At 44.2% G+C, this 25,407-nt stretch overlaps 2 protein-coding genes and 2 non-coding genes across 12 annotated transcripts in view; 3 read left to right on the top strand and 1 right to left on the bottom strand.

The window, feature by feature from the left end:
• Positions 1-8,466, top strand: part of LOC122770522 (glutamate receptor 2-like) — a 29,212-nt gene extending 20,746 nt beyond the window's left edge. For 2 of the 8 annotated variants that reach the window (XM_044027418.1, XM_044027425.1), the window contains 4 exons: positions 88-202; positions 3,790-3,924; positions 5,049-5,224; positions 7,592-8,466. In XM_044027418.1, coding sequence (XP_043883353.1) covers positions 88-202; positions 3,790-3,924; positions 5,049-5,219 — 421 coding nt within the window. In that variant the 3' untranslated portion in view covers positions 5,220-5,224; positions 7,592-8,466. Of the gene's footprint in view, positions 1-87; positions 203-867; positions 983-3,789; positions 3,925-5,042; positions 5,225-7,591 lie in introns of all 8 variants that reach the window. The other 6 variants (XR_006360530.1, XM_044027424.1, XM_044027420.1 and 3 more) reach the window with 6 other exon arrangements.
• A 3,040-nt stretch (positions 8,467-11,506) lies between these two features.
• On the bottom strand, positions 11,507-11,598 carry trnar-ucu. Its single transcript is given in 2 exon segments — positions 11,507-11,542; positions 11,562-11,598. It is a non-coding gene; the product is annotated as a tRNA-Arg (tRNA).
• A 640-nt stretch (positions 11,599-12,238) lies between these two features.
• LOC122771280 (scavenger receptor cysteine-rich type 1 protein M130-like) lies at positions 12,239-25,168 on the top strand. 2 transcript variants are annotated; one of them, XM_044028754.1, is made up of 10 exons: positions 12,239-12,260; positions 13,358-13,553; positions 13,697-14,035; positions 14,500-14,796; positions 15,098-15,379; positions 15,583-15,879; positions 15,978-16,301; positions 16,458-16,760; positions 23,273-23,596; positions 24,108-25,168. In XM_044028754.1, exons 2-10 carry the CDS (start codon positions 13,466-13,468, stop codon positions 24,443-24,445), a joined length of 2,592 nt encoding a protein of 863 aa, XP_043884689.1. In that variant the 5' UTR covers positions 12,239-12,260; positions 13,358-13,465; the 3' UTR covers positions 24,446-25,168. The 2 variants fall into 2 exon arrangements, with proteins under 2 accessions (XP_043884689.1, XP_043884690.1); XM_044028755.1 differs by lacking the exon at positions 12,239-12,260 and having other exon boundaries at positions 13,275-13,553.
• Positions 12,673-12,745, top strand: trnak-uuu. Its single transcript has one exon. It is a non-coding gene; the product is annotated as a tRNA-Lys (tRNA).
• Positions 25,169-25,407: the final 239 nt, after the last annotated feature.

Below are 25,407 nucleotides of genomic sequence, written 5' to 3'. Positions count from 1 at the left end.
TGCTGCTAACATGCTAACATACACACCAGCAGGAAGAGTGGCGTCGCCGTGACGACTGAACTGCTAACAGCCACTGTGTTCATGTAGAAACATGGTGAACCTGGCGGTGTTAAAGTTGAACGAGCAGGGACTGCTGGACAAACTGAAAAACAAGTGGTGGTATGACAAGGGAGAATGCGGCAGCGGAGGAGGGGAGAGCAAGGTTAATACACACACTCACACACACACGTACACACACACACACACACGGAGGTTACACTAACGAAGCAAGAAGCAGCACAGAAACAACGCTACATGTTAACAAACGTACACAAAGTCTTTACTTATGATCTAATGATGACTTACATCGTTATCTTTATTTACCACAAACATGTAGCGTCGTCGTCGGTGCTGCCTCTTCCAGCGTGTTGCGTTCTGTTTGGTTGAGGTCAAGGTCAGGGTCAGGGTCAAGGTCAGGGTCAGGTGACCTCACACCAGATGGCAGCAACAAAAACAAACTGTGTATCTGTGACTCTGGAGGTTTGGAGGTTTCTGCTGCTGCTGCGACAGACGGCGGCAGAGAGGCTTTTCACTGCGGTGTCTCTCACTCTCTGACTCACAGGGCCTCAAACAGAGGGGGCCAAAACCCTGGGCCTCAAACACGGGGTCAAAACAGAAACTTACCCCTGCGCCTGTTGTTGTCATCTATTTCTCATCTCTTTGTATTTACATTGTCAGTTTTTTTTTAACTGACACTCGTGTTTTGCACTGTTGTAAAACACGAGAGCGCCCTCTGCTGGCCACCAGAGCAGAGCGTGAGAGCCGCCACCCCACTAATAACATAAGATAACATTGATAATGATGTTATTTATGTTATTCCCATTGAAGAGTGCCAGTAAACCTTGCCGTATTGAAACTGAATGAGCAAGGGACGCTAGACAAGATGAAAAACAAGTGGTGGTACGATAAAGGAGAGTGTGGCTTCAAGGACTCCACCAACAAGGTGAGTCGTTTCATGTCTGTGGGTCCGTCACACACGACACACACACACACACACACACACACCTGTCTGTTCATGTGTGTAAACGCACGCAGTCGTGTCGCACTTCTGTCTGTGTCTGTGTGTGTGTGCGTGTGCGTGTGTTTGAGAAAAATTAAGTCTGTTGAGTCGCCAGCTGGCGAAATTTTGATAGTGCCTGCTTCTTTCTGCCAATTTGGGCGGACTGAACCTTTAAAACTTGAAGTATTTTTGTGGAATCACAAGCCCCTCCCCCTTCCAAACGCCTGTTTCTAACTCTCCAAAAGGACACGTTCCAAAGTTGTCATATTTCAAGAACAGTTGATGATAGAGTTGGTTTGTGAGCGCCAGGAGGTTTTCAGCAGCTCCAACATTCATATTTGTAAAAAACGACTGTGAATTGACAGAGAAATGACAGTTTTAAAATCACCCTTGTCTTGATTTTTAAAAGACTCCAGAGCAGAGTTTTAACATGGGTGTCAATGGGAGGTTTGAGCAGAACTCTCTGTGCTTTTAGGTGATTTTAAGAAAAACTGCAAGTCATATGAAAATGAAAACAACACAAAGGGCTAGGCGACAGCCATAGTAACGTTTTTATGTAAAAGCTGTCTGTTTAGGTTGGAATTTGTGGGCCGGAGAAGAGTTTGTTTAGAGGTTTTTGTGATTATTTTCCTGGATCTCAGCAGAGTGTGTCACTCTAGGAGCCGCCCACACATCCCACACACACTCATTATAAAATCTGAAATCCTCCGGGTTAGGGTTAGTACTAAACTTAAACTGCGATCGTTTAAAACCGTAATATGTATCAAAACTTTGACTTAGGTGAGAAAAGTCTCAACTCTTGTGACCCATTTAAAGTTCCACCCATGTCTCTACGTTAAAGTATGATGACACTGTGAGGCTCCAAAGGGGGCTGGGTTCTGATCTTTTTTTGCGATTTTGGACTCTATGGAGTTCTCAGTGGTATGCCACACTAATAAAAAAATCAACGTTGTGTTTGGAAGAATCCATTATTTTTTTTAGCACAAAATCCAATGTTTTAGATTCTCAGTCGAGGATTTTTACATTTGAATATTCAAATGTTTTGTCTGTCCCTAAACTGTCTCTAAAGCAATAACTAGAGCTTTAGACATAAATGTCCTCGCTTTTCGAAAATGTCCTCGCATTTTGAAATTGTCCTCACTTTTCTGAAAGTATCCTTTTAGAAAATGTCCTCGCTTTCAGAAATTGTCCTCACTTTTTAAAAAAATTTACTCGCTTTTCTGAAAATATCCTTTTAGAAAATGTCCTCGCTTTTTGGAAAACAGGGTGTCCACGCATCCTTGTTATATGCTGGTCTTAAATAGCTTACTTACTTACATTTTTAAATATATTTTTATCAGAATTTTGTATACGACAAGTTACAGGAAACAGACGCAGAAAAAAACAGTAGAAACAACAAGCAAAACAAAGGGCAGGACTATTTAATGTTATATTTTTTGGAGATGTAGAGGTGCTGATATAAATGCTTATCTGAATGCTCGCCAGCTCGTCTGTGACTATGGATAACTGCAAATTTATTGAGCGTTTTCGAAGTTGGCTGCAACCCAGACGAGGCTGAATGCATTCTGTGCAAATCGACCTTCAAGCTCGACAGCATTGGCTGTTGAGAGCCACATGCAGTGTGAAAAGCACAAAACCGCTTCCAGGGGCCACTAACAGACCGCAGCCATATCCCAGTGTCTGGCCAGCGCCGCAGACAGCAGTCCGCGCTGTTACTAGCACTGACCTGAGAGCAGCATTTGGTGCGACACCAACACTGAAATCTGAGGTTTTGTGGCTTTTAAACACAGTGGTCAAGCACCAGTCTTACAACTCCAATGAGGGAATAGAAGAGCTCTTCTGTTTGATGTTCCCTGACTCACAAATCACGAGCATGCACACTTCTGAAAAGGTCAAGACTGCCTATATAACTTGTTTTGGACGAGCACTTTTCATCAGAAGCTAGCTAATATGCAGCGTCACAAAGGCTTTTCGTTTTAATGTGGACGAGACTTTGAAACAAACCACTAAAAATAAGCAACTCAACATGCACGTACGATACTGGGTCAGAGATCAAGTGCATTCACGTTACTATCGCCTATATTTATAGTGTTTTCGGTCTTGCATTTCATTCAAGGTGGCATTAAAAAGCTCTTAAAAGGTCTTAAATTTGACTTGCTGAAACCTGCAGTGACCTCATTCATCAGTCATGTGACCTCATTCAGAGGTGAAAAGCCTGGATTTAAAAGGTTCATTAACGTACTGGAACCATGCTACGGAAAGCCAAGCAGGTCACAACTCACAACAAAGGTGTTTCCTTCAATGTGTGGTCATGTTACTGGAGGTCAGAGGTCAGATTTAGTGATGTTGCTACATGTCTCTCTATGACTTCTAACACTTGGTTTACATTTGACTGTTATTGTTATATTTATATTGTTGATAAATAATTTGTTATATATGTGTGTGTGTTCATGTATATATATATGTATATGTGTGTACATTTTTGTCGTGTCTAAGTGTAAAACACACAGTTGGGCCTGAAAGTATATATATATATATATATGTGTGTGTATATATGAATAAGAACGTTCACTGATTTACATCAAAATAAGTGACACATGTATTTAGTTAGATTTCAGATATTCATACGTTTAAAGTTATCTGTTGGTGAAATATCACTCCACTAACCTGACTTTTCTCTGGGTGGCTGTGCTGTGTGCGTGTGTGTGTGTGCGTGTGCGTGCGTGTGTGCGTGTGTGTGTGTGTTGCAGGAGAAGACCAGCGCTCTGTCTCTCAGTAACGTCGCAGGAGTCTTCTACATCCTGGTTGGAGGTCTGGGTTTGGCCATGATGGTAGCACTGGTGGAGTTCTGCTACAAGAGCCGAGCCGAGGCCAAAAAAATGAAGGTTTGCATCTTTACTTTTTTGAAAGTCTATGCTACGATGTTACTACATCCAGACCAGAGTTTCAGCTCCATATTTGCAGTAATCTGCGTCCATACTAACGACACAGTTCTAACTGGACTCAACACGGTTCTGTTTGTTTTACAAGACATCATAGCTCCTCCTCCTCAAAGTGGGCGGAGTCATTACAGCACAGCAGCCTGAAACTGCCGTGACGTGGTTTTCTCTGCGACACAAACACAAACGAGTGACTTGTAAATCAGTTGTTTTGGGTGAAAGTGAATCATTCGTTCAGATGAGTTGACAGAATGGGTCAGTCCTTCAGTCACTGAACTGAAATACCACTGAACGTGGTAACGATCGCCTGCTTTCAGCAGTGCTGTGTCTAAATACAGCAGACTCTGTTAAATATTGAGATTTTACACATTTGCTTTGCTAAATGTTGCAGATGAACATGTTTTCAGGACATTGGACATTGTTGGATTTGACGTCACGCTCATGACTCTTTAGTGACGACACTGACCAATCAGAGGCCAGCAGTCTGATGGAGAAGAGAAAATAAAGTGAATTTAAATAAATTAATAGAGTTAATTTATAGCACTCACTGCTACAATATGATCGTCACATGATTTTTTTATGTTCAGAATTCTTTGATTAGCTCCAGACACACACACACACACGCGCGCGCACGCTAACATCGGACACAGACTTGTAAAAACGTCTCGTTTTCATTGGCGTGTATTTGAATAAAAAAGACACGTGTGACCTCTTGTGGTCACAGGAAGCGTTTAAATATCAGGTCACACTTATCATAATCACTGAGAGCAGGCGTTAATTATTAAAACCAGGCATGAAAAACAAACAGATGCTTTTAAAACATAAAGAAGAAGAAGTGAATCGTGTGTAGATATGTCGACGATGTGTCGCTCTTCAGCCATGTTCACCAAATCTATCTGCATTCATTGATGAAGAGAATTTCTCTTTCTTTCTTTCTTTCTTTCTTTCATTTTATTCGGATTTTCTGTGTTTTTTTTTGTCGTATTGCTGTTGTCACATGACTCACACGCGGGGGTAAAGAGTGCTGGCTGTGGTCACACAGTAACGCTGACTCTATTCTTGTCATGAAGGTGGCAGCGAACACCTTGTCGTCCCCGCAGCACACAGGAAACTACACACACACTCTGTCTTCTCCTCAACACGCCCCCAACTTCAACCTGCTGTCCCCGAGCCACCAGCCAAACTACGCCACCTATAAAGAGGGCTACAACGTTTACGGCATTGAGAGCGTCAAGATCTAACACGGGTAGGAGAGCGATGATTGACGGCTAAACAACCTCACCTCACAGTCATAGACAGAGAAAAAAAACCTAAAACGTTACAGGAACTCACAGCAGCGTCAGCGGCAAAAAATAATCTGATTATGTTCCTCAAAAACGCTGTAGATTTAGCGTCACAAAATCGGCATTTTAACTGTGATGAGAGAAAACAATATTTTTCTGTATATTCATTTTTTTACGTTAAAATTTTGAAACTTTTTTTGAATCAAAAGATTAATATTTAACATATTAACTTTTAAAAAACTATTCTCTCAGCACCTTGAGAGTAAAACACGTCCCACCTTTTTAATAATTTACTCAATAACAACATCTTTATTTTATTCTGATTATATATTATTATACACTGTTAATACTATTACGTTTCTCCCGCTAAGTGTTAGACATTGGACATTAATGTTCTCCATTAAAACCAAAAAGAAAAGTTTTTGTGTTACTGAAACACACATGATGCTAAATTAAGTCTCATTTTAGTGAAGAGAGAAAAATAAATAATCTCATTTTAAGTTTGTTCTGTTTCTCATGATAAATAAAACTGAGTTGATTAAATGTGGAAAAAAATATCTATTAGTTAAAATCAGTTTATAAAAAAAAAACTCCCACTTAGCACCTTAAGGACATGAATGTCCCACCCCATTTTTTCACTTTCAATCATTTACACTAACTAAACAAACCTTTAATGACATTATTTTTCATAAATGACTAAATTTGCCGCTGACATCAGCTGATGTTCATTCATTCACTCTGTTTATGACTGTAAAACACCTGCTCCTTTGTTCAACCTTTACCCAACAACTTTTCCTGACCTCTGACCCTCTCTGCACTATGACCTCCTCCTCTCTTCTCGTTCACCTCCACTTTTGTCTCTCTTGTCTGTTTTTTGTCCTCCCCTGATCCCGGTTTCTTCTTCAGCCAATCATCCTCTTCACTGTCGCGACTCATTGGCCAATCGCATCCATTCGTCTTCTTTAAGTCGCCTCATGCTTTCATTCTGAAGATGGTGTAGTTTGGACTGGTAGCATCATCTGGGTCGGGGCCCACAGATGGGTCACGCGAGGGCTACCTTTGGGTCCCCAAAACAAAATTATTGAATTTTTCCAAACTTTTTGTTCGAATTATGGAAATCATTTGTTCACTATTTTTGCTCATGTCATAATTTGGGGTCACGATAGTTTAAAAAGTCTCCGTATAGAACGTTTGGGAAACACTACCCTAGTGTCCATGTAAGTTAGTAAGTTAGTCTTCATCCTCTCATCATGATCCATGTGAAAACTATGCAAACTAATGTCTTTTTACAGCATTAAATAATATTTGTCCTATTTCTACTGGGCCTGTTTTTATAGTGTAAACACAAACCATGGTTTTACTTTGTTACTTGTAATTAAAGTTTATAACGTATTTAGACATTTTTTATATTTCTTAAAATTAGACTATATATATTTTTTTAGGCAAAATTAAATTGTAATTAAAAATAATTTATTAAGACAAAGTGAATTTTTTTTCTTAAAATTAGACTATTTTTGTTGTGCAAAATTTGCCAAAATCTTTTTTATTTTGATCTGGTTACGAAAGATTGATCTTCAAGATGTTAATAAGATATTGGAGCTTATTTTAAAAATTTCTAACATGACAGAACGTGCTTTGCTTGTGTTTCAACTTTGGTAAATGTTGTCCTGCTTTGCCTCGTTTTAAATATCATTACACTCAGATTTTATTTAAGATCATTTTTAGAATTCTAACTGAGCAATATTTGCTTTTTTTCTGAAAACAAGAACATTTAAATAAATTTAAGAATATTTGACCTATTTCTACTGGGTCTGTTTTTTACAGTGTAAACAGTTTGTTACCTGTGATTAAAGTTTATAACGCATTAAAACAAAGTTGCACACTGTTTCATAAAATTACAGTTTTTTTCTTTTTTTTTAGGAAAAAAATCTGAACAATTACCAGAACCTAGGCTTTTTTTTTTCATAGAGAAGAAAATCATTCAACACATTCCCGTCATTGTTACTTTGTCTTTCCATCTCAAGATAAAGTTACATCACTTTATAATAAGATTATTTTGTTTTTGTAAAAAATTAGAACAATTTCCCAGAAAATGAGGCTCAAAGATCGACGTTAAAAAGAAGCTTGTTTTAAGTTTTAATTATCGGTTACAAACTAACATTTCAGGACAGTTTTCTTCAATTTTGTTTAGGTTTTTTTTCTGGTTTTAAGAAACATTTTTAAGATTGAAGTATATGATTATAATGTATTTATTTTTGTACAGTGTAGAGCGCCGCTGTCAGTCTGTTTTTTCTCGTCTCAGTCTCGTTTGTTTCTCCCCGTGCTCACAGATGAAGTTCACAGATGCGATGCGCTCCAAAGCTCGTCTTTCCATCACAGGATCGAGCGGCGAGAACGGCCGCGTCCCGGTGGCTTACCTCCGTCCAGGATTACCCATGAGCCTCAGCATGACTGATCTTTCCTGACCACACCTGAGTCAGTGCCTTACAGCCACTCACCACACAAACTCCCCTCCTTAATCCTGAATCTCCTCCTCCTCCGGTGACCAACTCCTCCCCCCTCATGAAGACGACCCCCAAAACTCCCATTGTTCAAACCCTCGCCGCTCTCGTATCTCTGAGGACTCCTGATCTCGCTCTCTGTTTTCACGTTTCACAGCCCGGAGAGACCGGACCCGCGTGGTCCTGCCGCCGCTGGGCTGTCAGGCGTCAGCAAAGACCTGCCTTTAAAACTCTGGAGTGAATCAGCGAGTGACTCGTGTGACAGCGTCATGATCCAAACACAAGCACACGGGACACTTTTCTAAACACACGTGCACCATGGTTTAGTAGATTTCTTCTTTCCCTCCTTTTCTCCGCGGCGGCGTCGTCGTCGTCTTGTACAGATAAATTAAAGCGGTGACGCCGACGTGAACGCAATAACAGCATTAATCAGGGATGTGATCAGGAAACAAAACGAGCACCAACAAAACACAGAGAAGTCGCATCCTTGGATTTATAGTCATTGTGTGATAATAGCAGATAATAATTATTATAATAATAATAATAATAATGTTAATATTCCTTATTGTTTTTTTCCTTAATTCTGCCTGAAGATCCCTTATTAGTATAGTTTTCTTTTTAATGAGAAATGCATGGATTGGCGCTCACACACACACACACACACAGAAAGAATGGGGGGTAGAAAAACAAGTGATCAATAGAAATGATTGGAAACAACAATCTGTCAAATCACCAGGCACAGACTGCAGTTCACCTCCGGGCCACACGAGGGCGCTCCTTTGTTTTACAGCTAAATTTAACGCCACAAAACAAAGGAAAATAGACGTTCTTTCATCTTTGCTGAATTCTGCAAATATTTACTTTAATGTTTATGTTCATTATTGATTGTTCATGTTTACTTTTAGATTAATAAAACTATGTATTAATCTATATACTGTATATACATATATATGTATATTTTATTTACAGCCAGTTATAATAAGTGACTATAATGATAATAATTATGACCCTTGTGGCTCTCCATACACAGCACACATGAACCATGAAGTACAGTTCACGTGAAGTGGAGGCGTTTATTTTCTCTCTCCCTGTGCACGCACACACGCACACACACACACACACACGAGCATCGTCATGTGACTTTGGAAGACGTGCCAAACAGACTGAGAACCAATCAGAGCTCTCCATGCTCAGCCAATGGCAGCTGCTGACACTGACAACCTGAGCCACTAGGGAGCGCTCTCTGCTGGTGGATTTAAAACAAACAAAAAACTGTGAACAAAAAGAACAAAAACAAACCTTTGTTTTAATAAATGAATAAATATCCTGCACTGATGAAGACGATGAGGACAAAGACGAGGACGGAGAACGTTTGCATGTCACTTTGAGTTTTTTCTTTCAGACGAACTCATCGGCCTGAATCTTTGCGTCTGGCTGCGTTTTAGTGTTTAATGATTAATAGTAATAATAATAATAATGATGATGATATTAACAATATTAATTGCAGTATTCATGATGTGGTTCTTGTTCTGTAAAATGTGATGCTTTTACCAACTCAAGTCTGCTACTTTTTCTGTTTTTAAACAAGGAAGCCGGCATTTGTGCCCACGCTAGCCCGACGCTAGCTCGTTAGCCCGAAGAGCTTCTCGGAAAACGTACGACAAAAGCCAGAGACGTGATAAAACGCTGGAGAGAAGCCGAAAACAAGAAAAAGTATCTACTTTAAAAAAAAAGAAAAAGATTAGTATTATTATGGACTTGTGTTGTTTTTGCAACGACCACGCTGAGTCACGAGTGTGAACGCTGAGTCATGAGTGTGAACGCTGAGTCATGAGTGTGTGAACGCTGAGTCACGTGTGTGAACGCTGAGTCACGAGTGTGAACGCTGAGTGATGAGTGAACGCTGAGTCAGAATCCACACTTCTTGGCTGCTTTTGGAAAAATGTCCATGCTTGTAAAAAGAAAAAAGCTTTTTGCGATTCTTCACGTTTTTCAAAAATATTCAGCTTTTTCTGCGATTATGACTTTTTTCTCTCATTGAAAATGAACGGATGAACGACGTCCGCCGTTCTATCCGATATTTTTTCACGTTGTAGTTATTAAGTGAAACAAAATGGCTCCCAAACACGTCGTCGTCGTCGTCCACAGAGAAAAATGTAAAAATGTTCATTTTCTATTAAACTCATTGATTTTGACTGACACGTTTGTTTTATTGATTGTTCACTTCAACAGTCGGCTGTCTTCCATAATCGGCACAACCGGGAGTCGAACCCCCGATATTGGGGTCGGCTGTCATCTATAATCGCGACCACCGGGAGTCGAACCCGCGACATCGGGGTCGGCCGTCAATTCTTGGTTAGCTTCCCGGCCGCTGATTGGCCAGAGGCTACAATTCTTGGTAAATTCTTGGTAGGAGACTGGAAGCTGATTGGCTCTCGCTACCATGAATTACCTTGACTCACAGGGACAGGGACGACAGAGGATACGTAGCTAACTAGATTTAGATCAAAGTGGCCCCATTGTCGCGGGTTCGACTCCCGATAGTCGCGGTTGTCAGGCAAGTTTACGGGACAATGTTCACAACTGAAGACACCCAGGCAGCCAATATTACAAATATCCACAGAGGTCTTGATAATATGTGTCTTATGTAGAATAAAATATGTTTTTTTACTCAAGTTGTGATACTAATAACAATTGTAATGAGAGGGAGAGAGGACGAGTAACGTGTTTTATACCTTTTGATGTAATAAAAACAATAATAACAAAAGCAGCATAACAACAAAACACAAATAAATATAGGCAGGAATACATTTTAATATTACAACAATGCAAAGGTATAACAAAAGAGTCCAGCACACATTGTGAATGTAGGCATAAAGAAAACAACACAGAACAAATGAGGTAAAAAACAAACTGCAATAAAAGTATAAAAGCAAAAGGTACAACAATGACGGAGGATTAGGGCCACTTCGACAATAAAGTCTTAATTTACGACTTCATTCTCGTAAATTAGTGAGACTCTGCTCTTTCTAACGGTGTACGCCACAGCAACATTACGGAGATGAAAGCCAGAGAATAGCAACAGTATAATCACTCTTACCTTTGATGTTTCAAACGTTTCTTTTCACCGCAAACAAACTTTCTCCGCTTAGACCGACTCCCTCCGTTACATTCAAACGCTTCCGGGCGTCTCTAAATGACGTCATTACATTTTGGCAGCAGCCAGGCGCGTCACATCGCTCTGTTGCTTCTCATTGGCTAACAAAGCTGTCAATCAAAGACCATAAGACCACAGCGTCCTTCTATTGGCTGTGAGGAAGCCAATGAGATGTCGTCCATCCATGTAGACCATTCCCTCGCTGAGATACAGGCCAGCAAAGAGACACACGGCTCAATGGAGCCATCTGGTGTTTGTTTTTGGAATGACAACATATTAAAGTCTGCAGGAAGTTTGAAACAAGGCCATATATTGTTTTATTGAACATTAATAGTTATATAAAAGTGAAGAACGTAGTTTAATACATGGTTTGAATACAAATGGCACAGATGTTTCCGAAATGTTCCAAATGAGTCCTCGTCTGGAATGTTTGCACTAAAATCTCTCTAATTTTGTTCTGCTTCACTTGATCAAAGTCAAACTTTGCAGAGCTGCTGTTCACAGGTTTTGTTAAACGTGTGTCATCTTCATTTACTATCTACCAGTAACACTTATTTGCATTATTTTTTCCGGGAGGAAAAAAAATGCGACTCCGGTGGGACTCGAACCCACAACCTTTGAATTGCCTCTTCCGCATATCACTAGAAGTCCAATGCGCTATCCATTGCGCCACGGAGCCACCTGTTGCATATAGGAAACATAATGCATTATAAAATTGACCCGAAAGGGAAGCGTTTTATAACGTTTTCTTTAATTTTTCTGTGGCTTGTTTAAATCTGGCATCGTTGCGCGTGTGTTTTGGATCAAGTCTCGGACTTCTCTACTGACAGGTTTCATGTTTCAAGTAGTTTTAACACAGGGCGCCTCTCCGTCTGCACGTGTCCGTTCACCCGCACTTTAACGGCTCGTTCATCTGCACTAATAACTGTTTTACACACTCTATCGTTCGTGTGTCGTGTTTGTGGACACTTTGTGGACACTGTCAACAATATCACCCAACAAACCTGGAACCCGTTGATATAAAACAGTCTTCAAACATATGACTAAACATCATTTATTCACCAAAAGACAACAAAAGACAAGAAAGCCTCCACTTACTTTGAAAAGTTCAAAACGTTCGTAAAACATGTCCAGAACGTGAAAAAGTCCCCGAGTGTGATCGATTCGGATCGACTACTTCTGCCTTACGAGCGGCGCTCAGTCGTGAACAGGAATGTTGTTGGCTCGTCAGGTTTCGTCCTCCAGAGTGAAGGGCGCAGGCATATGAAGGACGAAACCTGTCTTTCTTCCATACTCCATAGGTTAGTGCTTGGATGGGAAAGGACCGCCTCGGTATACCAGGTGCTGTAAGCTTTTACACTTCTCTTTGCAACCACCAGAGGGCGCCAGCTACCGCTGCTACTGCTACACAATTATTTCAATCACCTCACACTCATGCGCAACATGTTTAATACACCGTGGCCGTTTCTCAATATCCATACTTGTGCGTACTTGTGCGTACTTGCGTACTCCCGTACTTGTGAAAAGTATATATCAAGTATACTTCCCACATACTTGCTTACTTCCAATGTTCGCGTAGACAGATAGACATTTTGTCACCTAAAAATAAGTGAGTTGTCTTCGTTTTAGTGCAGGAAATTACAATTCTCAGTACTGAACACTGTTCACATTTAACCTTTCATTTTCTCCATATTTCTCCAGTAAAAACACTAGTAAAGCTAATATAAAGACAACGGAGCCCGACGCCGACAGAGCCCGGATAGCTCAGTCGGTAGAGCATCAGACTTTTAATCTGAGGGTCCAGGGTTCAAGTCCCTGTTCGGGCGATAGTTTTTCTTTCTCTAATTCTGTACATCGAGAAATAAGAGATCTGTGGTCCGCGCTGATTTATAACGACCGCAGTTAATCGTTTAACATTTGCAGCGCTTTAGCAAGGTATTTTTCACACATGCTGTAAACAAAGATATTACATCATTTTACACATATTACACTCAAAGAATTGGAATCGGATTTCCTAAAATGTCCGTGTTTTAGATGAGCTAGTGGTGAATTGAATTCCTCCATTGTTTATTTATTAGTTTTTTGTCTTCAGTTGTCCTTTATTTGTCTCAAAAATCAGATCAAATAAAAAGAGTATTTCCAAAATAATTATTCATTTATTTATTATACAAAGCACACCATGAATTATGAATACATTGACCATAACAACCCGTCCAAAAAGAAAGGAGGGAGAGACCAGGCGCAGATACACAACAACTGTATCAAGTTATAAGTCAGAATTAATATTAATTATTATTATAATAACATATATTATATTATTATAAGACAGTTAGAGTCAGTGATGTCATGTTTATATCAACAGCAGCAGAGACTGTTGTTGATATCAACTTTAACATAATTAACATAATAACTTTGAGAACAGAACATTTATCCCTCAGCCAATCACAGGTAAGGAGATTCTCAGTGTCCGCCCACCGACTCAACTTCTCTCTCACTGATCAGTGTCCGGTCATCGTTCACTGTCCACAGCAGAGTCCAGAGTGAAGATGTCGTCATTATTGTTGTGTGTTGTTGTGTTGACGACTCAGATCTGCAGCGTCACAGCGACACAGAATCATCGCAGCCTGTTTACCGGTGAGTGGACGAGTGTTTGTTTCACTGATCAATGCAGTGGCTCTCAAACTGTTTCTGTGTCCAACTCTCAGGCTAACATTTATTGACAGAAACATCAATATAAGAACAAACGTTCATTCTTAAACTTCTTCTTCTGTGTTCAGGGCCTGAAGATGCTCGGCTGGCCGAGGGCAGCAGCCGCTGCTCTGGTGCTGTGGAGATGAAGCATGAAGGCGAGTGGAGAACTCTCACCCTCTTTCAAAAAGTGCTTCCAGCTACACATAAGGTCAGATATGCAGACATAGCATGTAAGCAGATGGGCTGTGGGTCCGTGGTCTCTGTCAGATACAGCACCAACAACACTGACCCTAAACCAGCATGGAGGGTTGAGTTCCACTGCAGAGGCGCTGAGGCCACCATGAGGGAGTGCATCACCGGCCCCGGAGCCGGGAGAGTGCAAGGGAAGAATGCATCTCACTCCAGTCTGGACGTGGTCTGTGCAGGTACGAGATTAAAGACCTGCTTTACTTGTTCTAATGATTATGCATATTGCTTAATAATGAGATAAGATTACGCTTCCTTATAAAACAAGACTTTGGCTCTGGTTTTTTCCGATGGATATTTCTCCAACGTTTAGATTTTTTTTAATGACATGATTTGAACATATGTGACTGTAAATAGACCACACCCTCAGACTAGCTTCAGCAGAGTTCACTGCAGATCAGCAGTTCCCTTAGACCACAATGGTCATAATATAATGTTCTATCACTGCGGTAGGAAGTGTAAAAATACCACCTTTAATGTTAATTCTGATTAAGTTTAACGTTTAAGTTCAGGGTCAGCCCTGGATGCTGAGGTAACAACGATGGTCTATAGATGTGCCAGCACCGTAGGAGACTGAGACTAAGACAGTTCACTGGATCCTCACTGATGCTAATGCTGAAGTTTCTCTGTGTTTTCCGTCCAGAGTCTGTGAGGTTTGTGGAAACACTGAACGCCTGCAAAGGCCCAGTGGAGGTGAAGTCAGGTCAGGGTTGGGTCCCCGTGTGTGGAGATGGTTTTGACTCGCAGACTGCACAGGTGATGTGCATGGAGCTCGGCTGTGGGGCTCCACAGTCAGGCGCACACGCGTTCACACTGGGAGAAGAACTGGTCTCATCCCAACCGTTCCGGTGTAAAGGCAACGAGTCTCGTCTGGAGGACTGCGCCAAATCCGTCCGCCACGACTGCAGACCACTTACTAGGATTTCCTGCTCTACTGACGGTACATAAATCACTGTTTTTGAATGTTTGTTGGTTACAGTTTGTGCGGCTGCTGCTGGACACATTTGACCAGCTCTTCATTCATGTGACACAGTCTACCTGTCCATCACAGGACAAACAGTGTATGTTAGTACTTCAGTACAGAAGTGAAGTAGTTTTACTTCATTTCTAAACATCTCTGTCCACATCCAACCATTCCTGTGCTGACACTGGTGAGATATGATTCTGGTGTCAGTATCAGTCGTTTGTGCATCGGCTCGTCTTTGATAAACATGTGCAGTAACTGTCGCGTCTGTGTCCAGGTGATGATTTGAGGCTGGTGGGAGGAGCAAGTCGCTGCAGTGGAACTCTGGAGGGGAAGCATGACAGAGAGTGGAGGCCGCTGGCCGACATATGGGACTACTGGCAACCCGACGCAGTCTGCAGGCACCTGGACTGCGGCGTCGGCGTCTCAGCGTCGAGGACTTATCTTCAAAAGCAGCGCGCGTGGAAACTTATATATGAATGCAGACACATGCGCAGCACAGTCTGTAGACACTTGGTGGAGACTGAGAGCAGAGACGTCATGACTGTGGTCTGTTCAGGTGTGTGTGTGTGACCTTCAAACACCTCCAGTCACAGCAGAAACAATGTCACACAGGCTCTGCCCGGCAATACTATCAGACCTGACTGAGGGAGCGTTTGTGTGTATACAGCAGTGTATTATCATTTTTATCAAGAGATCAGAGCTGAACTGAGTGTGTGTGATGAGACTAAACATTTCTCTTTCTTTTCCTTTTCTCTTCAGAGAACGTGAGACTTGAAGGAAGAGATCGGTGTTCAGGTCAGATCCAGGTGAGGACCGGCCAGCTGTGGTCTCCAGTGTGCGGGAAAGTCTTCGGTCCAGAGGAAGCAAAAGTGATCTGCAGACATCTCGGCTGCGGCTTTGCTCATAGCCGCGATTCCTCTGGTCGATATGGAGTGAGTGAACGCTCCTGGGCGCCGGTGTTTCAGTGTGACGGTGGCGAGCAGCGTCTCAGTGACTGTCCCTCCGCGGCGCTCAATACCACAGAAGAGTGTGGAGAAGCTTCCCTGACCTGCAAAAGTAATAACACAAAATAATTAGGGCCAACATCATGTTTTCTGTCTAAATTCAGTGCTTTTTAAATTCATTGGCTAGTTTGAATCTTTTTTTCTCGGCAGAACTTCCTTATAAACCTCATGTGTTCATCAGAACTGCACAAGGGAAGAATGTGGATACGGATAAGATTCGTAAAGGCCAACGTTTTGCTATCGTGTGCAGCCATCGCTCAGATTACCGCGTCCACGTCTTCCGCCTCAGGTTTGCCGTGTACAGCTCACAGCCCACAGTGACGACTCAGTCACCTGACGACGGCGACGGCGACGGCGTCTTCCTCTTTCCTCCGGCAGACGAGCATCACTCACGGTTCTTTATCTGCGAGTACAGCTACGATTTCGCACCTGAGATTTTCTCGTCATCAGACCTCGATTCTCTCACTGTTAAAGGTAAATCTGAGTCTCACTGCAGATTATCAACAATCGTCTTTGATTCCAAGTCATGCTCAGGTTTTCTTCTTCCAGCGAGGACGTAAAGAAAAACACCAAATACAGTCGACTCTTTATCCGATCACGTTTGTTTATCTGTCACTGTCTTCATTGCAGAGGTCGACGACCTGAGGTTATTGGGAGCCGGTAACCGCTGTCATGGCAGAGTGGAGCTGCAGTATGAGAATGAGTGGAGACCGCTGAGCCCCCGGCACTCGTGGAGCCTGCAGGAGGCAGACGTGGTGTGCAGGCAGCTCAAATGCGGCTCGGCCGCGTCGACGCGGACGCTCAGAAACGAGGCTGGACTTATGCCGACGTGGCGCTTCTACTCCGACTGTCGCGGCTCGGAAAGTGTCCTCGTGGACTGCGGCGCCGTGGAGAAGTGGCTTTCTTCTTCTACTGTTCAAGTGGTCTGCTCAGGTGAGACACACAGTGGAGGTGTTTGTACTGCAGCCTCGTGGCCTGTGAACCTGTGAACATGGAGTCATCCTGGAGATGTGTGAATATAAAAAGTACAAACGAATAACAGCACACGTTTGTGATTTTACTGCCATTTCTTTTACTAAGATAAAAAAACACTGAGTGACACTGGTTAGCAGTCAAGCACTGGCTACTCTGAGGTGCTGGTGGCTGTAACTAGGGCCCCATAAAGGCTTAGGGCCCCATAAAGGCTCAGGCCGGCACTGGTTATCTATTTGTTGAGTTCTGCACACTCCAGACTGAACTCTATACAAAAGTGCCCGTCGTCGTGATTCTGCAGGTTATTCAGACACGTGTGTCACCTGCACGTTAACAACATGTCAACAGTCAAAGATGAAGAACCTCGAGTCCTGCGGTGGCGTCTTATCTAGAGTACACAGTGAGGAGCGCTGACAAAGGTCAGGGGTCAACAAACAGCAAAGGCAGGAATCCAACAGTCCAAAGAACAGGCGGCACACACACACACACCACGCACACACACACACACACACACACACACACACACACACACGCACGCACACACACAGCGATGTTTACATGTGTAAGATTTCCTTTCTGAAAAGATTGGTTCCTAAAAATGGAAATTACAATTCCACTTTTTCCATGGACACAGAATGAATGTGCGTCTGTGACTCTTGTGTCTCATTGTCCTGTTGTGCGTCTGTGACGTGATAGATCTGTGACTCTTGTGTCTCATTGTCCTGTTGATAGCGTCTATGACCTGTGTCTCATTGTCTGTTGTAAGCCTGTAGCTCATCTCGTGTCCTGTTGTGCGTCTGTGACTCTTGTGTCTCATTGTCCTGTTGTGCCTGTGACTCTTGTGTCTCATTGTCCTGTGTCTCATTGTGACTCTTGTGTCTCATTGTCCCTGTTGCGTCTGTGACTCTTGTGTCTCATTGTCTGTTGATCTCTGACTCTGTGTGTCTCATTGTCCTGTTGTGCGTCTGTGACTCCCTTGTGTCTCATTGTCTGTTGTTGTGACTCTTGTGTCTCATTGTCCTGTTGTGCGTCTGTGACTCTTGTGTCTCATTGTGTCCTGTTGTCGTCTGTGACTCTTGTGTCTCATTGTCCTGTTGTGCGCCTGTGACTCTTGTGTCTTGTGTCCTAATATCCTGTTCAGCGCCTGTGACTCTTGTGTCTCATTGTCCTGTTGTGCGCCTGTGACCTCCTTGTGTCTCATTGTCCCACAGTTGTGACCTTGTGTCTCATTGTCCTGTTGTAAAGCGCCTGTGACTTTGTGTCTCATTGTCCTGTTAAAGGTCAGACTCTTGTGTCTCATTGTCCTGTTGTGCGCCTGTGACTCTTGTGTCTCATTGTCCCAGCAGCGCCTTGTGACCCTTGTGTCTCATTGTCCGTTGTGCGCCCAGACTCCTTGTTGTGGCCCTCATTGTCCTGTTGTGCGCTCAGACTCTTGTGCTCATTGTCCCAGCAGCGCTCTGTGACTCTTGTGTCTCTTTGTTGTCCTATTGTGCGCCTGTGACTCTTCTTGTGGTTCATTGTCCTTGTTAAAAGCGCCCAGACTCTTTGTGTCTCATTGTCCTGTTGTGCGCCTGTGCTCTTGTGTCTCATTGTCCTGTTGTGCTGCCTGTGCCTCTTGTGTCTCATTGTCCTGTTGTGCGTCTGTGACTCTTTTGTGTCTCATTGTCCTGTTGTATGCCTGTGGACTCTTGTGTCTCATTGTCCTGTTACAGCGCTCAGACCTTGTGTCTCATTGTCCTGTTGTGCGCCTGTGACTCTTGTGTCTCTATTGTCCTGTTGTATGCTCAGGACTCTTTGTGTCTCATTGTCCTGTTGTATGCCTGTGACTTTGTGTCTCATTGTCCTGTTGTGCGCCTGTGTGGTGTCTCTATTGTCCTGTTAGCGCCTTGTGCCTCTTGTGTCTCATTGTCCCAGCCTGTGCTCTTGTGTCTCATTGTCCTGTTGTATGCCTGTGACTCTTGTGTCTCATTGTCCTGTTAGCGCTCTGTGAATCTTTGTGTCTCATTGTCCTGTTGTGCGCCTGTGACTCTTGTGTCTCATTGTCCTGTTGTGCGCCAGTGACTCTTGTGTCTCATTGTCCTTAAGGTTGTGCGCCTGTGACTCTTTGTGTCTGTCCTGTTGTGCGCCTTTGCCTCTTGTGTCTCATTGTCCCAGCAGCGCCTGTGCCTTTTGTGTCTCATTGTCCTGTTGTGCGCCTGTGCCCCTGTGTCCATTGTCCTGTTGTAAAGCCTGTGACTCTTGTGTCTCATTGTCCCAGTTGTGCGCCTGTGACTCTTGTGTCTCATTGTCCTGTTGTGTCCGTGACTCTTGTGTCTCATTGTCCTGTTGTGCGCCTGCGGGACTTTGTGTCTCATTGTCCTGTTGTGCGTCCGTGACGCTTGTGTCTCATTGTCCTGTTGTGCGCTCAGACCTCTTGTGTTCATTGTCCCAGTTGTGCGTCCGTGACTTTGTGTCTCATTGTCCTGTTAGCGCCTGCGGACTCTTTGTAAAGTCTCATTGTCCTGTTGTGCTGCTCAGGACCTCTTTGTGTCTCATTGTCCTTGTTGTGCGCTTCTGTGACTCTTGTGTCTCTATTGTCCTGTTGAAGCGCTCTGTGACTTTGTGTCTCATTGTCCTGTTGTGCTTCAGACTCTCTTGTGTCTCATTGTCCTGTTGTGCTCCAGACCCTTGTGTCTCATTGTCCTGTTGTGCGCTTCTGTGACTTTGTGTCTCATATTGTCCCGTTGTGCGCCTGTGACCTTGTGTCTCATTGTCCTGTTGTGCTGCCTGTGACCTCCTTGTGTCTCATTGTCCTGTTGTGCGCCTGTGACTCTTGTGTCTCATTGTCCTGTTGTGCGCTCAGGACTCTTGTGTCTCATTGTCCTGTTAGCGCCTGTGACTCTTGTGTCTCATTGTCCTGCCAGCGCCTGTGCCTCTTGTGTCTCATTGTCCTGTTGTGCCTGTGCCTCTTGTGTCTCATTGTCCTGTTAAAGCGCCTGTGACTCTTGTGTCTCATTGTCCTGTTGTGCGCCTGTGACTCAGGTCTCATTGTCCTGTTGTGCGCCCAGACCCTTTGTGTCTCATTGTCTTGTTGTGTGCTCAGACCTTTGTGTCTCATTGTCCTGTTGTGCGTCTGTGACTCCTTGTGTCTCATTGTCCTGTTAAAAGGCCTGTGACCTTGTGTCTCATTGTCCTGTTAAAGTCATGTGACTTTGTGTCTCATTGTCCTTGCTTGTGCGCCTGTGCCTTGTGTCTCATTGTCCTGTTGTGCGCCTGTGTTCTTGTGTCTCATTGTCCTGTTGTGCTGCCTGTGACTCTTGAAGTCTCATTGTCCTGTTGTGCGCCTGTGACCCTTGTGTCTCATTGTCCAAGCAGCGCCTGTGACTTTGTGTCTCATTGTCCTGTTGTGCGCCTGTGACTCTTGTGTCTCATTGTCCTGTTGTGCGCCTGTGCCTCTTGTGTCTCATTGTCCCGTTAAAGCGCTTCAGGACTCTTGTGTCTCATTGTCCTGTTGTGCCAGGACTCTTGTGTCTCATTGTCCTGTTGTGCTGCCTGTGCCCTTTGTGTCTCATTGTCCTGTTGTGCGCCTGTGCCCTTGTGTCTCATTGTCCCAGCGCCTGTGCCCTTGTGTCTCATTGTCTTGTTGTATGCCTCAGACTCTGTGTCTCAGCTTGTCCTGTTGTATGCCCAGACTCTTGTGTCTCATTGTCCTGTTGTGCTTCAGGGACTCTTTTGTGTTCATTGTCCTGTTAGCGTCCGTGTGACTCTTGTGTTCTCATTGTCCTGTTGTGCCTGTGACTCTTGTGTCTCATTGTCCTGTTAAAGCGTCCGTGACTCTTGTGTCTCATTGTCCTGTTGTGCGCCCGTGACTTGTGTCTCATTGTCCTGTTAGCGCTCTGTGCCTCTTGTGTCTCATTGTCCCGTTAAAGGCCTGTGCCTCTTGTGTTCATTGTCCTGTTGTGCGCCCAGACTTTAAAATTCATTGTCCAAGTTGTGCGCCTGTGACTCTTTGTGTCTCATTGTCCTGTTAGCGCTAAAGCCTCTTGTGTCTCATTGTCCTGTTGTGTCCGTGACTCTGTGTCTCATTGTCCTGTTGTGCGTCCGTGACTCTTAGGTCTCATTGTCCAGTTGTGCGTCAGCCTCTTGTGCCCCATTGTCCTGTTGTGTGCCCAGCCTCTTGTGTGTCTCATTGTCCTGTTGTGTGCCTGTGACTCTTGTGTCTCATTGTCCCATAAAGGCCTTGTGACCCTTGTGTCTCATTGTCCTGTTGTGCCTGTGATGCAGTACCATTACCTGTTGTGCTGCCTGTGACTCTTTGGTGTCTCATTGTCCTGTTGTGCTCAGGACTCTTGTGTCTCATTGTCCTGTTGTGCGCCTGTGACTCTTGTGTCTCATTGTCCTGTTGTAGCGCCTGTGCCCTTGTGTCTCATTGTCCTGTTGTGCGCCTCTGTGCCTCTTGTGTCTCATTGTCCTGTTGTGCTGCCTGTGACTCTTGTGTCTCATTGTCCTGTTGTAAAGGCTCAGACCCTTGTGTCTCATTGTCCTGTTAGCGCCTGTGACCCTTGTGTCTCATTGTCCTGTTGTGCGCCTGTGACTCTTTAAGTCTCATTGTCCCAGTTGTGCGCCCAGCCTCTTGTGTCTCATTGTCCTGTTAAAGTGCCCAGACTCTTGTGTCTCATTGTCCTGTTGTGTGCCTGTGAATTTTGTGTCTCATTGTCCTGTTGTGCGCCTGTGCCCTTGTGTCTCATTGTCCCAGTTGTGCGCCTGTGCCTCTTGTGTCTCATTGTCCCAGCGCCTGTGCCTCTTTGTGTCTCATTGTCCTGTTGTGCTGCCCAGACTCTTGTGTCTCTGTCCTGTTGTATGCCTGTGACTCTGGGTGTCTCATTGTCCTGTTAGCGCCTGTGACTCTTTGTGTCTCATTGTCCTGTTGTGCGCCTGTGCCTCTTGTGTCCACACCAAGCTAAAGGCCCGTGTCTCTTGTGTCTCATTGTCCTGTTGTGGCGCCTGTGCCTCTTGTGTCTCCATTGTCCTGTTGTGCGCCCGTGTTCTCTTGTGTCTCATTGTCCTGCTAGCGTCTCGTGACTCTTGTGTCTCATTGTCCTGTTAGCGTCCATTGACTTGTGTCTCATTGTCCTGTTGTGTTCATTGTCCCGTCCGTGACATTGTCCTTGTTGTTCCGTGTCTCATTGTCCTGTTGTGCTTCTTGTGTCTCATTGTCTGTTGTGCCTTGTGCCTCTTTGTGTCTTTATCAGTGCCTGTGACTCTTGTGTGTCTCAGCTGTGCCTCTTTGTGTCTCATTGTCCTGTTGTGCTCTGTGCGCCTGTCCTGACTTTGTGTCTCAGCGCTCTGTGACTCTTGTGTCTCATTGTCCTGTTGTGCGCTCTGTGACTCCAGTGGTCTCATTGTCCTGTTAAAGTGCCTGTGCCTCTTTGTGTCTCATTGTCCTGTTAGCGCCTGTGAATTTTTGTGTCCTATTGCCTGTTGTGCGTGACTCTTTGTGTCTCATTGTCCTGTTGTGTCCTGTTGTCTGTGCCTCTTGTGTCTCATTGTCCTGTTGTGCGCCTGTGCCCCTCTTGTGTCTCATTGTCCTGTTGTGCCTGTGACTCTTGTGTCTCATTGTCCTGTTGTGCCTGTGACTCTCCTTGTGTCTCATTGTCCTGTTGTGCGCTTCAGACTCTTTTGTGTCTCATTGTCCTGTTGTGTGCCTGTGCTCTTGTGTCTCATTGTCCTGTTGTGCGCCGCCCGTGCTTGTGTCTCATTGTCCTGTTAGCGCCTGTGCTCTTGTGTCTCTATGCGGCGTCCGTGCCTCTTTGTATGTCTCTCTTGTGGTGTCTTAGCGTCTGTGACTCTTTTGTGTCTCATTGTCCTGTTGTGCGTCTCATGGACTCTGTGTCTCACTCTTGTGTCTCATTGTCCTTACAGCGCCTTGTGACTTGTGTCTCATTGTCCCTCGCCCAGACTTTGTGTCTCATTGTCTGTGTGTGCCTGTGCTCTTGTGTCTCAGTGGTTGTGCCTCTTGTGTCATTGTTCATTGTCCGTTGTGTCTCATTGTCCTGTGACAGGACTCTTGTGTCTCATTGTCCTGTTAAAGCGCCTGTGCCTTGTGTTCATTGTCCTGTTGTTAGCCTGTGCCTCTTTGTGTCTCATTGTCCTGTTGTGCGCCTGTGCCCTCCTTTGTGTCTCATTGTCCCGTAAAGCTTGTGACTCTTGTGTCTCCCGCGGACTTCCATTGTCCTGTTGTGCCTGTGCCTCTTGTGTCTCATTGTCCTGTTAGCGCCCGTGACTCTTTGTGTTCATTGTCCTGTTGTGCGTCCTCAGACTCTGTGTCTCATTGTCCTGTTGTGCGCCTGTGCCTCTTTGTGTCTCATTGTCCTGTTGTGCGCCTGTGCCTCTTGTGTCTCATTGTCCTGTTGTGCGCCTGTGCCTCTTGTGTCTCATTGTCCTGTTGTGCGCCTGTGCCTCTTGTGTCTCATTGTCCTGTTGTGCGTCTGCAGATATTCTGCCTCAGCCCAACATGACTCTTTACTCCGGACAGAGCGGTGGAATGAATAAAAACATGGAGGTCAACAGGGGCCACAGCTTCACGGTGCACTGCTCTGTGGAGCCTCAGTTTCCTGGAGGTCACTTCAGCCTCATCCTCAGAAGCTTCAACCAAACCTCCAACTTCACTCAGCCGTGTGTCCACCACTCAGCCGTCTTTGAGTTCTCCAGGTCATCCGTGGGGCACCAGGGCAACTACAGCTGCGTTTACCACAACTCTCTCTTCGGTCATGACTTCTCTTCCTCTGAGTCCAAGGGCCTCTCTGTCACTGTCAAAGGTACGAGCCACACTCCTTGTAGAACTTTCTAGCAGGCAAAGCTATTTATCTGTTCATTGTTGTAATTGGTATCAAAGCACCGTTGCCTTTAAGGTGAATCTATCTATCATCAGAACCTGTATAACCTAATAACTGTCTAAACTAACTAGCTAACGAACTGCTGTCTAACTAACTGAGTAACTTCTAACTAATAACTGTCTAACTACTAACAAAGTGCTGTTTAACTGTGCATGTGGAATAAACAGTGGTATTTATTCTGGTTACCATTTCCAGAAGCAGAAGCTGAAATGATCAGCCAGTAAATATCTGGACACTCCTGCTCACACTGTTCACATAAAGACAGAGTGTTTCCCGTCTTCCTTCCGTTCACGTGGTTTATTGTGGTGTATTGTGTTAATGACGAGAACTCTGAAGTGTCACTTTAACAAAAGGCTGGAAAACACGTTTATTTTGTGAACGCAGAAGACATGCTAAGCTAACAGTGGGGGGGCGTGGTCTTTTTCCCGCGCAGACAGGTTGGACGTGATGCTGGACGACGGCACGTCCTGCGACGACCCCGACGACCTCTGCTGTGCCGGGAAGCTGCTGGTGGGCTCCGGGAACCGGAGGCTGCTGAGCGCAGAGTCGACGGCGTGGGACCTGAAGCACGCCGCCGTGGTGTGCGCACAGCTGGACTGTGGCCCCGTCGTCTCCACCAGAGTGGTCACTCTTGCCAAAGTGGCAAAGGTGTGGCGCTTGTTCTCCGACTGCGATGGATCGGAGACCTCGCTGATGGACTGTATAAGTATAAAGACGTGGTACTCCACCTCCGCCATCGAAGTGGTCTGTGCTGGTGAGACACTTGATTGATGTTTTTTTAAAGGAAAACTTGAGTGATTTGCATTTAGCTTTGTTTCAGTATTTTTTTAAAACTTGTGTGTCTCATCGTCAGTTTCCTCCGAGTCGGGCCTTGAAACTGCAATTCCACACTTTTCAGACCCACTGGTCGGGGGGGGCGGGACCTCATGCCCAGAATGTAAACAGTGTCCGCCGTCTATGCTAACAGGAGTCACTGGTGGACACGTAACAAAGAAAGGGACGAAGACATTTGTGGACTCTGAGGAAACTGACGATGAGACGCACGAGTTCTCAAAAATACTTCCCTGTTCTCGTGATACAAAGCTAAACGCTAATGTGTGAAGTTTTCCTTTAAGCTGTTGTTGTTTTTGACAGAGTCAGACCGTCTGAGCAAGAAGCTGGAATCATGAGTCTGTGCTGCATTTTACTTCTTTTTTTTTAACATTCCCTTTTTTATTGATTCTTGATTTTGTATACAAACAAACAAACAAACAATGAACATGAGACCTGTAGACAAGTGCAGTAATATCAGGGGAAAAGTAGAGACGTACATAAAGAGACTTGTAAACACCTGCAGACATGAAAGCAAGCACTACAAGTCAAACAAGTCAAAGAGGAAAGTAGATAAATAAAAGTATTCTAACCTGAAATGACCTGAGGTCTGGTCTGACGGTAGAGACATGTGGAATCCACTTTTGCCAATTCTCAATAAATACCTCCTTTTGTCTTCTCAGACTGAAAGTAATTCTTTCCATTACAAAGATGCACAGGATCAGTCCATTGTCTCCCTCTTCAGCCATTTCTTACTAATATTTATCTTTGATCCTCGGATCGATCAGATTGAAAACAAATTGAAACATAAAGTGATTTGATGTTTGTGTGACCAAAGCGAGGTCATCTGAAGTGGTCCTGGTTCTGTAGACCAGATTTATCCTTGAGATCTTGGAAACTCTTAACCGAACCCTTACTTACAC

Source organism: Solea senegalensis, linkage group LG6 (assembly GCF_019176455.1).
Source record: "Solea senegalensis isolate Sse05_10M linkage group LG6, IFAPA_SoseM_1, whole genome shotgun sequence".
NCBI classification, from domain to species: domain Eukaryota; kingdom Metazoa; phylum Chordata; class Actinopteri; order Pleuronectiformes; family Soleidae; genus Solea; species Solea senegalensis.
This window is presented reverse-complemented; position numbering and strand designations above follow the sequence as displayed.